General features: G+C 43.1%; 1 protein-coding gene and 1 long non-coding RNA gene across 2 annotated transcripts; one reads left to right on the forward strand and one right to left on the reverse strand.

Annotated features, from left to right (window-relative positions):
* On the forward strand, positions 4,170-5,523 carry LOC8077732 (peroxidase 1). The gene is made up of 2 exons (XM_002436887.2): positions 4,170-4,464; positions 4,620-5,523. Exons 1-2 carry the CDS (start codon positions 4,213-4,215, stop codon positions 5,385-5,387), a joined length of 1,020 nt encoding a protein of 339 aa, XP_002436932.1. The 5' UTR covers positions 4,170-4,212; the 3' UTR covers positions 5,388-5,523.
* On the reverse strand, positions 6,139-7,889 carry LOC110430775. Its single transcript, XR_002448136.1, has 3 exons — positions 7,271-7,889; positions 6,746-6,842; positions 6,139-6,373 (listed from the first exon to the last, which is right to left on the reverse strand). It is a non-coding gene; the product is annotated as an uncharacterized LOC110430775 (long non-coding RNA).

A 17,946-nucleotide genomic window follows, 5' to 3' on the forward strand; every position in this document is an offset into this window, starting at 1 on the left:
TGTGGCCTGGGCTCTAGAGTATGTGCACATGTGCCATCATTCCAAAAGAGATCTTATCATTTTGAAGTTAGATTTTGAGAAGGCTTTTGATAAAATTGAGCATGAGTTCATGATTAAAGTGATGGAATTTAAAGGATTCCCACAAAAATGGCTACACATGAAGCTCATTTTTGGTTCAGGCACTTTTGCAGTTTTGTTAAATGGAGTACCTGGAAAATTTTTTCATTGCCTCAGAGGGGTTAGACAAGGGGATTCACTCTCTCCTCTACTTTTTGTTCTGTCTGTAGATACTCTTCAATCCCTTCTTAATGCTGCAAAGGAGCAAGGAATATTAGGACTGCCTATACCTCTCTCAGCTGATAATGATTTTCCTATTATCCAATATGCAGATGATACTCTCATCTTTATGCAGGCTGATGCTACTTAGTTGGGAGTCCTCAAGGATATTCTTCTGCTTCTTCCGGTTTGAAAGTGAAATTTGATAAGTCTATGATGGTTCCTATCAATATTGATGACCATAGACTTACTGAACTGGCTACTGCTTTTGGTTGCTCAAAGGGTTCCCTCCCTTTTACCTTTCTGGGCCTACCCCTCAGTTCATTACAAACTTTATGTGGCCGATTTTTGGCCCTTGGTCTCCAAATGTGAAAAAAGACATGGAGCCTTCTCTAACTTCCTTTCAGATGCTGGTAGATTGGAGACCACCGATGCAGTGCTCACAACCCTCCCCACTTTTGCGATGTGTTCTTTCCTCATGCCTAAAACGGTTATTAAGCAGATTGATAAATATCGAAAGCACTGCCTTTGGAGAGGTTCTGATGTCAATAACAAGAAGCCACCCAAGGCGGCTTAGTCTCTGGTTTGTGTACCCAAGATAGAGGGAGGGCTTATTTATCAACCTTAGAATTCAGAATGAGTGTTTGCTTCTTTAGCATTTACATAAATTTTATAATCACCTGTATATTCCTTGGGTTCATCTAGTTTGGCGGCAGTATTACTCAGGTAACAAATTACCTACTCTGCAAGGACCTCCTAAGGGTTCATTCTGGTGGAGAGACATTCTTAAACTCCTACATAAATACAAGGATCTATCAACCCTCATTTTGTATAATGGTGTAACCTGCCTTTTCTGGCAAGATAGGTGGGCAGACAATATCTGGAGTCAAGTTTCTCCTGAGCTGTATTCCTTCAGTAAAAATGTGAATGTTACTTTGCATACAGTGATACATGATCCTCACTTTCATGATCTCTTCCATCTCACCCTCTCTCAAGAGGCTTATTATCAATTTGTTCAGCTACATTCAGAGATTCATAACCTGAATCTGCAGGAGGGCTCGGAGGATAAATGGACTTACTATTGGGGGACTTCTGAGTTCTCTAGTAAAAGAGCTTATCTTCAATTTAATGGGTCATACCCCAATTCATTATAGCTATCGATGGCTGTGGAGGTCATCCTGCCAGAATAAGCGTAAATTTTTCTTCTGGCTGCTTCTCAAGGATCGGTTAAACACCAGAACTATTTTACGGCGCAGAAATGTGTTCCTTGAGAACTATTCTTGTGCATTCTGCACATTGAATGTTGAGGAGGATCTTCTTCATCTCTTCTTTCATTGTCCTTTTGCTGCAAGTTGCTGGTTTCTTCTTCATTTGATAATCCCCAATTGTGATGATCTGGAGACTATGCTTGACAGTCTTGAATGTCAAATTCACCTCCCTTTCTTCATGGAAATCATTGTTACCATGTGCTGGTCCATCAGGGTGGTTCGTAATGAAGCTATTTCAATGATGTGCCTCCTTCACTTCGCCGCTGAAGAAAGAATTTGCCTTAGTTTTACTAAGAGCAAAAGAGAAGTACCACCCCCTCATAGATCAATGGATAGTTTCAGCTCTGTAATTTTGTTTGTTAGGAGTCCTTGTGTAACCTTTCTTATTTTCTTTTATACCTTTTTTGTTTCTTGATCCTTTTTCTTGGTATTGTATCGAGTAACTTGTGCGTTTTTTTATACATGTATAAAATTTCAGTAGAGGCTTTCACCCCTCCTGTTCCGTCAAAAAAGAAAATTGGCAGCACTTCTGCCTGATTCGTTCAAAAAAATACTACAACCACTAACGGATAGCAGGGGTTTGCCGTGTGCCTGGCGCACACGGCAAAGTCCAAATTACACACGGCGCTTTGCCGTGTGTTGCTCACGGCAAAGAACACATGGCAAACTCTTTCACGGTAAACCCTATTTTCACTCACGGCCAAATTATGGACACACGGTGAAACTTTGCCGTGAGTCAATCTTGACACACGGCAATGAAAAGATAACGAACGGCGGGAGACGGCCTAACGACAGGGTTTGCCATGTGTCACCATGCAGACAATGTTTGCCGTGTGCCAGGGTTGGGCACACGGCAAACCCCAACGAAAAAAATCAAAAGTCCGATTCGAACCCATGACCTCTCTCTCGCGTTTCTTCACTCTTAGCCACTGCACCACACTATAACTTGTGTTTATATTGCATTTCGGTTGCTCAAATATTATATGAAATTATGTGTAAATTGATAATTTAAGGTTCTAAATGATTTCAAATCAAAAAGTTGTCAACTACAAAGTTTCATAACTTTTTGGGATCTACAATTTTCATTTAGGGAGTTTCTCCATCCGAGGTCGTTTACAAAATTTGAATTTCAAATTTGAGAAATTCAAACGTAGTTTTTGCCTGACAAGATGATTCCAAAACAAAAAGTTGTCAACTACAAAGTTTTATAACTTTTTGAGATCTATAAAGTTTATTTAGAGAGTTTTTCCATCCGAGGTTATTTAAAAAATTGAAATTTTAAAATTTTCAATTAAAATGCTGAAAATAATTAAGAAATAGTAAACAATTCCGAAAAATTCCTAAACTTGGACACGACACAACCTATATGGTGTAGTGCCTATAGAAAAAGTTTTAAAATCAAACTCAAATATAAAAGTCAAATCTACTCCAACTCATGCTTCTTCACTCATATCTCTGTTGGAACTTCTTCCAAGATTGTCTGGTTTCTATACATCATACATGACAACTTGTTCGAAATTTTTCCAAACTTTTTTTATGGCCTCTATGTATGATAACATGACATATGTACAAGTTTCAGGATTTACGGAATAAAATAGCATTTATTAGAATTTTCGAAATGTACCGACGCACGTTCCGTGTCGTGTCTCCTAACCACGACATTCAAAAGTCATTTCCGTTTCGAATGTGTGTTCTTAGACAGGGTTGGATAATATGAATATCATTTTTTCGATATTTTTTTTCAACTATTTCACTGACTTGTAGTTCAAATTTGAACGCAACCGGAAAAATGAAAATAAATAATGTTAAATGCAAAAATATAGCAAACATATTTCAAATTTTATGAAATTTGAGTATGGAGTTACAAATGGTGAATGTGTAGAGAAAAAAAAAATTGGAGGACAAAAACTGAAAAAAAAAAGATAAATTGTTTGCCGTGTGTCGCACCCCTGGCACACGGCAAAGTTTATGTTTGCCGTGTGCCAGGCTCAAGCACACGGCAAACCCAGGCTTTGCCGTGTGCCTAACGGCCGCACACGGTAAACGTTGACGGCTAGAGGTGGGCGTTAGCGTGGGTTAGCTTTTGCCGTGTGTCCTGTTTTTGCCGTGTGTTGCTCACAACAAAAGTTTGAGTTCGCCGTGTGCCTGGTGTTTGCCGTATGTAACACACGGTAAAAGACAGATATACCGTGTGCCTGGCGTTTGCCGTGTGCGTGGATTAGACACACGGCAAACTCGACCTTTGCCGTGTGTTGCTCACGGCAAACAGACGGACACACGGCAAAAGCCGGCTCACCGGTGGTGAACTCCACAAGAACATGCCATGTTTACCGTATACACGAACATGAACTGGCCCCGTCGATCGCCGTCCATGTTCCAATTCTCTGTAAAACATGATCAGCCAGTCAATTTCTAGCTGCGCGTCAACCCACAAAACCATACTCCAGTGTTCGTTATTTGTTTATGGAAGTGATTATATGTGGATGGAAGTTAGCACATGCATGTACGCAGGAACAGGTTGTCATGCTACCTGAACTGAAACGAACAAGTCTGCTTAAGCAGCCACCGTATAGTACGCGTACATACCCCTATAAATACGGGGAGTATGTTGGCATGACATCCATATCCAGTTCCAAGATTACTATAGGAGCGGAACATCAATTGTTTGATGCAATTGACTTGGCTAAGATTCATTGCTCCCATGGCTGCCAAGTCTTGTCAAGTGCTACTGCTCCCATTGGTGCTGCTTCTCGCTGGCAGCTCGTTGGCAGTGGCAGATCAGCTGGAAGTCGGCTACTACAGCAAGACATGCCCGAACGTCGAGGCGCTTGTCCGCGAGGAGATGGAGAAGATCATGTCAGCCGCATCCAGCCTTGCTGGCCCTCTCCTCAGGCTTCACTTCCATGACTGCTTCGTGAGGGTAAGTCAAGCGTGTTTTCTGTTAAATTACAAACATTTTTTGGTTGTTACCCTACAAAGTAGCTTGAACTTGTACACACTCTCATGTTATTGACACGCTGTAGTGGTGCAGAGCACTGATCAAAACCAATGCATGCTACTCAAATTAAACTGCAGGGTTGTGACGCCTCCGTTCTGCTCAACTCCACCGACGGCAACACGGCAGAGAAGGACGCCACTCCGAACAAGAGTCTGCGAGGCTTCGGTTCCGTGGAGAGGGTGAAGGCCAAGCTCGAGGCCGCCTGCCCCAACACCGTCTCCTGTGCCGATGTCCTCACGCTCATGGCCCGCGACGCCGTCGTGCTTGCCAGGGGCCCCTTCTGGCCCGTGGCGCTCGGGAGGCGAGACGGCAGGGTGTCCAGTGCAACTGAGGCGGCCGACCAGCTGCCTCCGGCCTACGGAGACATACCACTGCTCACCAAAATTTTTGCATCGAAAGGCCTCGATGCAAAGGACCTAGTTGTCCTCTCCGGCGGCCACACCCTCGGCACGGCGCACTGCACGTCTTACGCCGGCCGGCTCTACAACTTCAGTAGCGCCTACAACGCCGACCCATCTCTCGACAGCGAGTACGCCGACAGGCTCAGGACGCGCTGCAAGAGCGACGACGACAAGGCCATGCTTTCCGAGATGGACCCCGGCAGCTACAAGACCTTCGACACGAGCTACTATCGCCACGTTGCCAAGCGCAGGGGACTGTTCCAGTCCGACGCTGCGCTCCTGACCGATGCAACCACCAGGGAGTACGTCCAGCGCATTGCCACCGGCAAGTTCGACGATGTGTTCTTCAAGGACTTCAGCGAATCCATGATCAAGATGGGAAGTGTCGGCGTGCTCACCGGTGTTGACGGGGAGATCAGGAAGAAGTGCTACGTTGCTAATTAGGCTTTCTCCTTAATTGCTTTGCGGGTTAACTTGATTACATTATTGATTCTTGCTAGCATCCTCATCACGAGTTTGTACGGTGTGAATGCCACAATGAATAATCATTTTGTTATGTTAGTCAATATTATGACATTAAGTGATGAGTTTTTCTTGATACTTCCTATTAGACTATATTTAGACGTTGATCTAGTATTGACGAGGCAGTCTCTTGGCTCCACAAGTCGTCGCTCTGGTTATTTCCCATTCTGCGCCAGGTCAGCACTATATCAGCCTATGATGCGAGGCGGCCGTTGCATTGTTCCTCATGGCTGCTGAAGGGAAAGTTGAACTCCAACTACTGCTACACGATCGGCCTTTGGTCCTGGCCAGGAAATCTCACTACTGGACGGAAATCTCACTACTGGACTCGCAAGGCTCAGGAACCTTCGGCAAAGACAACTCGGGGAATTTTTAGACGGCAAAGGAGTATTTGCCGAGGCCTAAGATAGCCCTCGGCAAAGAAGAGTAGCCGTCACGGCGCCGTTGGCAGTTTCTTTACTGAGAGCCGGCCCTCAGCAAAGAAATGATTTTTTTAAAAAAAAATTCTTTCCCGAAGGCTTTCCCACGCCCTCGGCAAAGAAATAATTATATATTTTTTAAAAAAAAAATTATTGAGGGCCTCATCCTTGACCCTCGGCAAAGAAATGTTCAGGATTCTTCCAAAAGAATCTTTGCCGAGAGCTATTGCCAGGGCCCTCGGCAAAGACACTACTACAGCGAAAAAAATTACAATAATCAAATAAAGCAGTTAGCATAACATACATATACAATTTCAAATCCATGAGCACTTTATCATACATGTTATCAACAATGAACTAGCCTGGCTCACATCAACTAAGTCTGAAATTAAAGATTTCATCTCTAACCTAAGGAGTGTAAAATAACTATACATTTGTATCCACGAGCACTTCAATTGGCTTGTTGTCCATATATATAAGATGTGCTACCTGAAAGTCAAATGCATATAAGATAAATCAGTTTCAGCAGAGATTCTAAAGCAGTTCAATGCACATATTTTCGAGAGCCCAATAAGTACATGAGAGTCTAAATGTCAATTCAAAACTAAGTTCATATTTTTCAGAACGGCAGCAGTTCAATGCACAATTCTGTTATACTACCAAGTTATTAACTAGTACAAAATGCCATACTTTCAGGGCAATACTTTCAGTGCATATATATGAGAATATCAGAGAGGTAAACTTGAGTGAACAAACAACAAGTTTCCAAAACTGCAACAGTATCCGTTCAACAAATATATAGCAGATAGTCCTAATGAAAGATAAGCTTAGTAGTCTATACAGGTAGATCAAAAAACATACAGTAGAGCAACATCCTCATTTCATGTAGCTCCAATCTTCGTTCCACACAGCATCCTCGTACCTCCAGGTTAGCCAATAATAACAATCTACAAGTAGTCTGTACATGTCACAGGAAGGTGCAGAAATATAATTCAGCCAAAGAACAATTTTAGAGTCTATGTGCATACATAGAAATCACTAACCACAGGAAGCTGCATGCACAAAAATTACAAAACACAGGAAGCTTCATGCACAGAAATATATATACATTTCGTTAAACTAAAAGGATTTGGATCTGCCATCCCCACTACCACGACAGTTGTTCCTCTACCCAAACAGGTCTTTAAATTGTAAGCTACTGAAGGCAGTATCAATTTCGCAAAATGAACACACTAAAGTTATTAGATAGTATAATATATATGGCCACAGAAGCCCTCTAAAAAATGTCTAACAACATTCTAGATCTACCACCACAATTCTCCCTCTACCAAAATAGGTCTTCAAATTGTAAGCTACGCAAGAGCAGGGATGCTCAGCCACACGCACCTGAAGTTTCTGCAGATCTCAGGCACTTGCATCTTGTGCCGAGGCTCATGGGCGACTGCTTGAGATCCGGAACACGGTCACCGGCGAGGCCTGCTGCGAGGCCCACTCCACCAGCATCCACAGGATTCTAAGGATCTCGATGCACCGTGCAGGACAGACGAGATGATGTGCAGAGATGATGTGCGGAGCCAAGGACCTACAGAGCATGAGCGGACACAGAGGCTATACCTCATTATGCTTGTCGTCCTCGTTCCCCTCGCATCTGGCCGTCCTTGCTTGACACCAATGAGGACACGAGGGCTGCGCGCCGCCACTGGATCTCCCGAGGCAGACACCTCCCCCATGGTCGGATCCCCAATAGCCTTCGTGCCACCTATACCCACCTCCTCCATGGCTAGGAGTGGTGGATCTGCTGCTCGAGGAGTCGATGAAGTGCCAGCCGCCGCCGCCCCTGCCGCTGCTTGCTAGGAGTGGAGCGTCGTCCCCTACAGTTGTTCGCTCGCTCGGGATGAAGGATGGGAGTCCGCTCCGAAGGGCACGGTTTGGGGAAGACGCGGCGTGGAGCTGCGGAGAGGGCACGACTGGGGAGAAGGCGCTCGGTGCGGGGCTGGGGGGCTAGGGTTTCGGGTCCTTTTTATGTTTCGTGGGCGCAACCAAGATGAAGCGCCCCTGGTAAACCAGGAACTCAAATGTGATACAATACTAGTTCCAGAGGCTAGTAATACATTTATTACATCAGATAAGTTTCAGCGCAGTAGTCTTGAAAAGCGTGGACAAGGAAGGCACGCTATAATAATAAGACACCAAAATACAACACGGGTCCAAAGGACCCACAAACAAACGATATCGTCATCGAACATCTGACGAGTCCCAATGCCATAGGCTTAGTTGGGTGCAGACACGACCTTACTCGAACGCCACTACGGGATCGAAGTTCGGATCTTCCTCTGTTTAATAAAGCAAGGGTGAGTACAAAGTACTCAGCAAATCTAACCTTACCCTACGGAAGGGGATAACAGTATATATGCATATGGATAAATCAAGGATGAGGCTTAGTTTTATTTGCATAAAGCTATCTTTTTACACATGCAAGGTTTCATTTCACAAATACTGTTGTAAAAGAACTCTTTTTCCACATATGATAGTATTTCTAAAAATGGGGGTTTGATCACAATTTTAAGTGTTGTTGAACCCTTGTTCCCACAACACAATGGCAGTCAACCATTTATTTCCAAAATCACACTCACTCTCATGTTTTCACTCATCCCAATCCATCCAGTTGTTGAAACCGAACCATAACCCGTCCGAGACCGCGGACACGGCTATCCAGATAGATTTACACTCTGCAGAGGTTGTACACTTTTCCCACAAGTAGGATACCATAACTTACACCGTCGTGCAAGCACAGATCCATCAAAGTCATTACCCTCCATAGCTAAGTAATGGCGCTCACCACGGGAACACTAAGGCCACATCTCATGATACCACAATAATTCACAAAGCTCTTTTCATATAATTCCACAATTTCACATACATCACTTAGTGTCCCGTTGCACACCTGCCTCCAGGTGATTGCCATACTAACTAGAGGGATTTAGACTAAGCCTTTCCCATGCAAGGCGAGTGGTTGTACGATAAATGAGTTAGGCAAGATGAATCATCAACTCAGTCCTTAATCGAGACAAGGCGGATATCTTCACGCTTAACCCCGCAAGGTATAAGCCACAACACGAAGGCATCCCTCAACAGGGATCCCATCCGCCTCATCTCTATAGTGATCACATCTATAACTTGTTCATTATCCTTTTCACAATACCCTAATTTATTTTCACCACTCACACCTTTTACTTTTAAAATCATTATATTTGAGAAAATATAGCGATGAGTATCCAGGATGAGTAACAAGTCCTAAGCATACTAAATAATAATATTTCTGTCATAGCATATTATTTGTTCCTAGGTTCGAACAAGACAATTACCGGGTAATATCAATTCAAGGATGGCTATTCAACAGTTTTTAACTAAGCAGCAAAAATACTTCGTACATATATCGTACATGCAATATTTAAAACGGCTTCTACGGGTTGTGTTTAAAAATAGGATCAATATGCATCAAAGGGGGTCGGTTGGACTTGCCTCCGTCGGCGTCCTCGGCAAACTCCTGCTGACAGTCCGGGTCCTCGGCGTCAAACTCGCGGTACTCGTCTCCAACGTTCTCGTTTTCCGGCTCGTTCACTCCGTCAACTAAAATACGCGACGAACGACACAGACAATAGGCACAGATAAATAATCATATAAATTCAAATGAGCTCCAAAAATCATGAAATTAATATGGGAGGTAGATCATGATTTTAGATGAATTTAGGAAAAATAATTATTAAAATCAGAGTTAGCATGTGGCATTTGTGAAATGACCGGAATTTAATCATACGAAAAAGGCTAACGATGATTAAGGAATGGATGCTTCACGTGGGCATTTGTTTGGCTGGTAGTGCATGTTGCATGCATGCATGTACTATTTGGAGTTAATGCTTGGCCCACACATGTATGGTTAGAGAGAAATTAGCAGGGGTCATTAGAACTCTTCTGTATGTATGTAATGGTTCTATTCGTGGAGTTCTTGGCAGTGAATCGGTACAGAAAAATACATAGAAAAAATACAGAAAAATACTACAGAAAGACAGAGAAGAGCAAGGAGATGCTCATGAGCTGCTCACCTCGTCTTGCGACGACAGTCGAGCTCGGCTTGTGCGTATGGCCGTATACGGTATACGCGAAGTGAGAGCGAGTGAGCGAGTGAGTGAACGTGTTTCTCGGGTGGTGAGAGTGAGCACCCGAGGCTGGCTTTTTATAGGCCAAAGCGCTCAGCTGCGTGCCATTAAAAATGCTACTGTAGCGCATGGTCGGTGCCTAATTTGCATGCAAAGGACAATGTCTCATTTGCATGCACGGTGCATGCAAATGGACGGTGCCTAATCACCGTGTCCTTGCATGCAAGTGCATGCAAATGGACGGTGCGTGATGTCCTGCATTCATGCATGCATGCATGAGATATATTCGTGTGTGTGCACTGCTATGTTTTCTTGCATGTAAGCTTGCTGGTACTAGCTGTTATTTGTGCGCGAAAAATATAGATGGATTAGATGGAGATACTATAGAGCTCAAATGATTTATAGTTTTTTGAAATATATTTTGAAAATAATTTTTTTAATGCGAGTGATTTTTTGAAAGTGAATTTTTGGGATGTTACAAACCTACCCCACTTAAAAGGCTCGTCCTCGAGATTCGGCTTGGTCCTAAATAGATGGGGAAACTCTTTTTTCAGGGCATCTTCTCTTTCCCATGTTGCTTCTGCTTCAGTGTGTCTACTCCACTGAACACGACAAATTCGGACTGTTGTCGTTCGAGTTTGCTTGGTGACTGTATCTAGGATTTTTATTGGCACTTCTTGATATCTTAGGTCATCTTGTAAATCAACTGTATCTGGCGATATTTGTTCCTCTGGTACTCTGAGACATTTCTTCAATTGGGAGACATGAAACATATTGTGTATATCTGACATTTCCATTTCTTCAGGTAGCCGAACACGATAGGCTACAGCTCCAATCCTTTGTAATACTTGATATGGTCCAATATACCGAGGTGCTAGCTTGCCTCTAACTTGGAACCTTCGAGTTCCTCGAATAGGAGAGACTTTGACATACACAAAATCTCCAACTGCAAAACTTAACTCTCGCCTTCTTTTATCAGAATAGCTCTTTTGACGTGATTGTGCCTCTTTCAATTTTTCTCTGATTTCAGCTACACGATCTTCTGCTTCTTTTATAAGGGCTGGTCCAAGCAAGGTTCGTTCTCCAACTTCTGACCACATCAATGGGGTTCTACATTTTCTTCCATACAGGGCCTCAAAAGGTGACATGCCCAAACTAGCTTGGTAACTGTTATTATAGGAGAACTCTACAGAAGTTAGGCTTTTCTCCCAATCTTTACCATATGTGAGCACACATGCTCTTAGCATATCTTCCATAATCTGATTTATTCTTTCAGTCTGACCATCTGTTTGAGGATGATAAGCTGAGCTAAAATCTAGCTTGGTTCCCATAGCTTCATGCAAACTTTTCCATAACTTAGAGGTAAATTGGGTACCTCGGTCAGATACAATCCTACTTGGCACACCATGCAATTTGACTATGTTATCCACATATAGCTGGGCTAACTTGTCCCCACTATATTTGGTGCGCACAGGTATGAAGTGGGCAACCTTGGTAAGGCGGTCCACTATTACCCATATTGAATCATTTCCTTTCAGAGTTTTGGGTAACCCATTCACAAAATCCATGCCTATCTCATCCTATTTCCAAACAGGAATAGGCAATGGCTGGAGCAAGCCTGCTGGTTTCTGATGCTCTGCTTAAACCCTTCGGCATACATCACATTGTGCAACAAATCGTGCCACATCAACTTTCATGCCATTCCACCAATATCTTTCTTTTAGGTCCATGTACATCTTGGTGGCACCAGGGTGGATAGAATAAGCTGAGTTATGGGCTTCATCAAGGATTAATTCTTGAAACTTTCCCTCCTTGGGCACACAAATCCTGTTTTTATACCACAATACTCCTTTGTTATCCACTCTAAAGTATGGAGCTTTATTTTCTCCAATTTGCTCACGAATCTTCATCAGATCCTTATCCTTATGTTGTGTCTGCTTGATTTCTTCCACAAGAGTTGGCTGTACCATCAGACTGCCATTTTGAGGTTGGTGTACTATATGCATGTTCAACTGTGCTATCTCTTCTTGTAGGTGAGTGTTCTTAGGCACCAACTACTGACCATATGACCTTCTGCTTAGGGCATCTGCTACAATGTTGGCCTTTCCTGGGTGGTAATGAATCTCAAGGTTGTAGTCCTTGATTAATTCCAACCATCTTCTTTGCCTTAGGTTCAAGTCTGACTGTGTGAATATGTACTTCAAACTCTTGTGATCAGTGTAGATTTCACACTTGTTTCCAATGAGGTAGTGCCTCCAAATCTTGAGAGCATGTACTATCGCTGCTAACTCCAAATCATGGGTAGGGTAATTTTGCTCATGAGGTCTAAGCTGACGGGATGCATAAGCAACCACTTTTCCTCCTTGCATGAGAACACATCCTAAACCTTGTCTTGATGCATCACAGTATATGATGAAATCTTGGTGAATGTCTGGCAAAGTTAACACTGGTGCTGTTGTTAGTCTCTTCTTCAACTCTTGAAAACTCTTCTCACATGATTCTGTCCAAGTGAATTTCTTATCCTTCCTAAGAAGCTCTGTCATGGGTCTGGCTATCTTGGAAAATCCTTCTATACACCTTCGATAATATCCAGCTAATCCAAGAAAACTTCTAACCTCACTCACATTGGTGGGTTGCTGCCAATGGGAGACAGCTTCTACTTTCTCAGGGTCAACTTCAACTCCTTCAGCTATCAAGATATGGCCAAGAAATGCAACCTTCTCAAGCCAAAATTCACACTTGCTGAATTTAGCATACAACTTGTGTCTTCTTAGCTTTTCCAACACTACTCTCAAGTGTTGCCCATGTTCTTCAGCACTCTTAGAGTAGATAAGTATGTCATCAATGAAGACTACAACAAACTTATCTAACTCTTCCATGAATACCTTATTCATGATGTTCATGAAATAGGCAGGGGCATTGGTTAACCCAAAAGACATCACTGTAAACTCATATTGTCCATATCTGGTTACAAAGGCTGTCTTGGGGACATCACTATTCTTGATCTTGAGTTGGTGATAACCTGATCTCAAATCAAACTTTGAGAAATACTTGGATCCTTTAAGCTGATCAAAAAGGTCATCTATCCTTGGCAGGGGATACTTATTCTTGATGGTGACTTCATTTAGAGACCTATAATCCACACACATCCTCATACTTCCATCTTTCTTCTTCACAAACAAGACTGGGGCTCCCCATGGTGAAGAACTAGGTCTAATATAACCTTTCTGCTGCAATTCTCTTAGCTGCTCTTTTAGTTCAGCTAACTCTGCCGGAGCCATTCTGTAAGGTCTCTTGGCTATGGGGGCAGTCCCGGGGATAAGATCAATGATGAACTCTATATCCCTGTCTGGTGGCATTCCAGGTAGTTCCTCAGGGAATACATCAGGGTATTCTTGCACTATTGGTACTTCCTCTATGGTCCTTGCATCCAAGTTGAAGACCATTGGATTAACTTTAGACCCTCGGGTTTGGCATTTCACTTTAATCCCTTCATGGTTAACTAATGATACTTCCTTGGTTGCACAACTAATAATTCCATTGTGTCTGGTTAACCAATCCATTCCAAGGATAACATCTATTCCCTTGGACTTGAGCACTACTAAGTCTGCTAAGAAAACTACCCCACTTAGAATGATCCTTACATTCGAACAACCTAGATGACATTTGATGTCAGACCCAGGTGTTTGGGTTATTTGGGGTAACTTTAGTAGTACTGTGGGTATTTGATGCTTCTCAACAAAACTTGATGATATGAATGAATGTGATGCTCCAGAATCAAATAATACTGTTGCAAGTACTGAATCGACTAAGAACTCACCAAGTACCACTCTTGAAGCAGTCTGAGCATCTTGAGCATGAATATGGTTGACACGGGCTCTACCATAGGATTGTTGAGGTTGCTTCATCATCTGGCTATTATTGTTGGTGTTGCTATTGTAGCGAGGGAAACCACGGTTGACTCCAGACACTGCAGGTCTTGGTCCATTAACTGTGTGGGACTGAGTGGATACTGCTGGTGGGTTGTTCTTGTAGGGACAGTTGGCAATATAGTGTCCAGTCTCATGGCAATTAAAGCAAGTCCTAACATTGTTTGTGACTTGACCAGTGTTGTTCTGTTGAGTCTTGCCATAAGTTTGATTCTGATAGGTTGTCTTGGGCTGATATGATGACTGCATTTGGTTATTGGAGACACTAGCAGGAGAGCGAAACTGCATTGGGGCTTGAGTCCGCTGGCTTGGTTGGCTAAAGGTTTTCAGCCTCTGGGATCTAGCACCATCTTGAACCTTGCGCTCCAGAAACTTGCGCTTGTTTTCCTTCCTTTCTTCAGTCTTGGCCACATCAGTCAGAATGGTCCTGTTCATCAAAGTGTTGAAGTCTGGATAGATCTGTGGGGTCATGAGGGTTCTAAGCTCACAGGTCAATCCTTCTATGAACTTTTTCTGCTTCTTGGCATCAGTGTTGACCAATTCTGGGGCATAGCAAGACAACTCAGTGAATTGGAAGATGTATTCACTCAGAGTTTTATTTCCTTGCTTCAAGTTGCGAAATTCATCAGCCTTCAGCTTCATGATTCCATCTGGAATGTGGTACCGGCGGAATTCATCCACAAATTCTTCCCATGTGATCGTGTTGGCATTGTCCACAGCTCCACTATAGGCTTCCCACCAAGAAAGGGCAATTCCTGTCAGCTGATGAGATGCTAGCAGAACTCTATCTCTTCCATCACAGTGGATTGTGTCCAACTTCCTTTCAATCACCTTAAGCCAATCATCTGCTTCCATGGGGTTGTCAGATCCAGTAAAGGTGGGTGGCTTAAGCCTCATGAACTCAGTCATCTTGTCTTGGACTCCGGCTCCACGGTTGTTCCTAGGGCGGTTCATGCCTTGAGCTAAGGTCTCTAGAAGACGAGTCTGAGTTGCCATGACTTGTGCTAAGTCAATTACTGGAGGAGGGGGCAAGTCATCTCCTTCATTATGGTTCCTAGTCTGACTCACTTCATCTTCATGAATACCATCAACATTTGCATTGGCTTGACTTCTATTTGGATTTTGGCTTTGCCTACTAGCTGCACGACCACTTGGTTGAGAGCGGGTAGCTGGTTTGGGAGGCATCTGTTGGTTAAGATGAGAAAGCATTAGATAAGGGTTAGATCTATTGAGTGATGTTGTTTTTTTTTGTTAAGGCGTTATATTTTAAAAAGGTGCAAGTTTTAAGACTTGCTATCCCGTAAGGGAACAACATAGAGCACTCAATTATTTAGCACAACCAACAAGCACAAATATATATTTTTGAATAAGAGGGCGGTTTACAACATATTAATGGAGGAAATAAGCGTACTACAATACGGTTTATCTACTTTGGCGGTTGAACAAAAGTGAAGTAAACTTCACTTCCCCAAGACAAAAAGGAGGAACTAGGTGATACTAATCTTCAACTTCTTCGGACGGAACGGCTTCATTCCCTTGGTGTTGAGGAGGATCATGCTTCCGGCATTTGTGGTTCTTCTTTTGGACTAAGAGGTGGGTCGCTGTCTTCTTTTGGTGCTGGCTGGGTGAGGAGGGGAAATCCTTCTTCCTTACTGGGCTCCAACTCTAAAGCTTCATGAGAGGCTTCTGTGGGTGGGGGAGCTGATGGCCCTTCTATGTCCATCTTTCTTTTGGTTTTTAGGGACATGATTGGGATTCCTTTTAGGACTATGGGCTCTTGGTCTCTCTCTGCTAACATCCTTCTTTTGATCCTGGTGATAAGGTAGGCATCCTTCAACTCCTGAGCATGGCGGTCTTCAGCTACCTTCAAGACTTCAGCAATGGTGGTTTCACGACTCTCGACTGCAACTGCTTGGGCCTGAGCTTCCGCGAGCTGCACATAGAGCTTTCTAACTATGATCTCGGCTTCCTCCGCACAATGGATGTACTTCCTTAACTCTGAGGCATGCTCATCATATTGCTTATCTAGAGCAAGTAGGTATGTGGTCATGAATACCACAGTTGGGTCATCTTCAAGTGAGTAACGTCCTTGCAAGAGCTCCATGCGGGTCCTCCAAACTGGTCGATCTTTTTCATCGGGTGGAAAGAACCTCATGGGTGTACAGGTGATGGGCTTCTCGTAGATCTGGCATAGGTACCTCAAGGCTTTGCGAGCGACGGCTTGATATGTATCTGCAAACCGAAATCCGGTCGCAGTCATGCTCCAAGCTTCAGCTATATTAGGGAAGTCCTCACTTTTCCCAATATAGACGGTAACTTCACACCGCTCAGTCTCATGCTCTTCATATTCTCTGCCTTCATATTATGGGCGATCCATGATTCCAAGTTTCTGCATGGTAGCATACAAGAGCTTGGGAAAGCTTTCTACACTTAGACAGTAACTGCTGGTCCAAACTCCTTCTGCCATCTGAGAGACATAGATGAGAGTAAATATTTTTTTCAAATAGAGGGAAGAGGGTAAGAATTTTTGTAAAATACGTTTATTTAGTAAAATACTGGTCCAGAAAAGCCTAAGGTCGCGTCCTACAGCCAACTATGGCTCTGATACCACCTGAAGCGCCCCTGCTAAACCAGGAACTCAAATGTGATACAATACTAGTCCCAGGAGGCTAGTAACACATTTATTACATCAGGTAAGTTTCAGCGCAGTAGTCTTGAAAAGCGTGGACAAGGAAGGCACGCTATAATAATAAGACAACAAAATACAACACAGGTCCAAAGGACCCAGAAACAAACGATATCGCCATCGAACATCTGACGAGTCCCAATGCCACAGGCTTAGTTGGGTGCAGACACGACCTTACTCGAACGCCACTTCGGGATCGAAGTCCGGATCTTCCTCTGTTTAATAAAGTAAGGGTGAGTACAAAGTACTCAGCAAATCCAACCTTACCCTACGGAAGGGGATAACAGTATATATGCATATGGATAAATCAAGGATGAGGCTTAGTTTTATTTGCATAAAGCTATCTTTTTACACATGCAAGGTTTCATTTCACAAATACTGTTGTAAAAGAACTCTTTTTCCACATATGATAGTATTTCTAAAAATGGGGGTTTGATCACAATTTTAAGTGTTGTTGAACCCTTGTTCCCACAACACAATGGCAGTCAAACATTTATTTCCAAAATCACACTCACTCTCATGTTTTCACTCATCCCAATCCATCTAGTTGTTGAAACCGAACCATAACCCGTCCGAGACCGCGGACACGGCTATCCAGATAGATTTACACTCTGCAGAGGTTGTACACTTTTCCCACAAGTAGGATACCATAACTTACACCGTCGTGCAAGCACAGATCCATCAAAGTCATTACCCTCCATAGCTAAGTAATGGCGCTCACCATGGGAACACTAAGGCCACATCTCATGATACCACAATAATTCACAAAGCTCTTTTCATATAATTCCACAATTTCACATACATCACTTAGTGTCCCGTTGCACACCTGCCTCCAGGTGATTGCCATACTAACTAGAGGGATTTAGACTAAGCCTTTCCCATACAAGGCGAGTGGTTGTACGATAAATGAGTTAGGCAAGATGAATCATCAACTCAGTCCTTAATCGAGACAAGGCGGATATCTTCACGCTTAACCCCGCAAGGTATAAGCCACAACACCAAGGCATCCCTCAACAGGGATCCCATCCGCCCCATCTCTATAGTGATCACATCTATAACTTGTTCATTACCCTTTTCACAATACCTCAATTTATTTTCACCACTCACACCTTTTACTTTTAAAATCATTATATTTGAGAAAATATAGCGATGAGTATCCAGGATGAGTAACAAGTCCTAAGCATACTAAATAATAATATTTTTGTCATAGCATATTATTTGTTCCTAGGTTCGAACAAGACAATTACCGGGTAATATCAATTCAAGGATGGCTATTCAACAGGTTTTAAC

The sequence above is a fragment of the Sorghum bicolor genome, chromosome 10 (genome assembly GCF_000003195.3).
Source record: "Sorghum bicolor cultivar BTx623 chromosome 10, Sorghum_bicolor_NCBIv3, whole genome shotgun sequence".
Lineage (NCBI taxonomy): Eukaryota > Viridiplantae > Streptophyta > Magnoliopsida > Poales > Poaceae > Sorghum > Sorghum bicolor.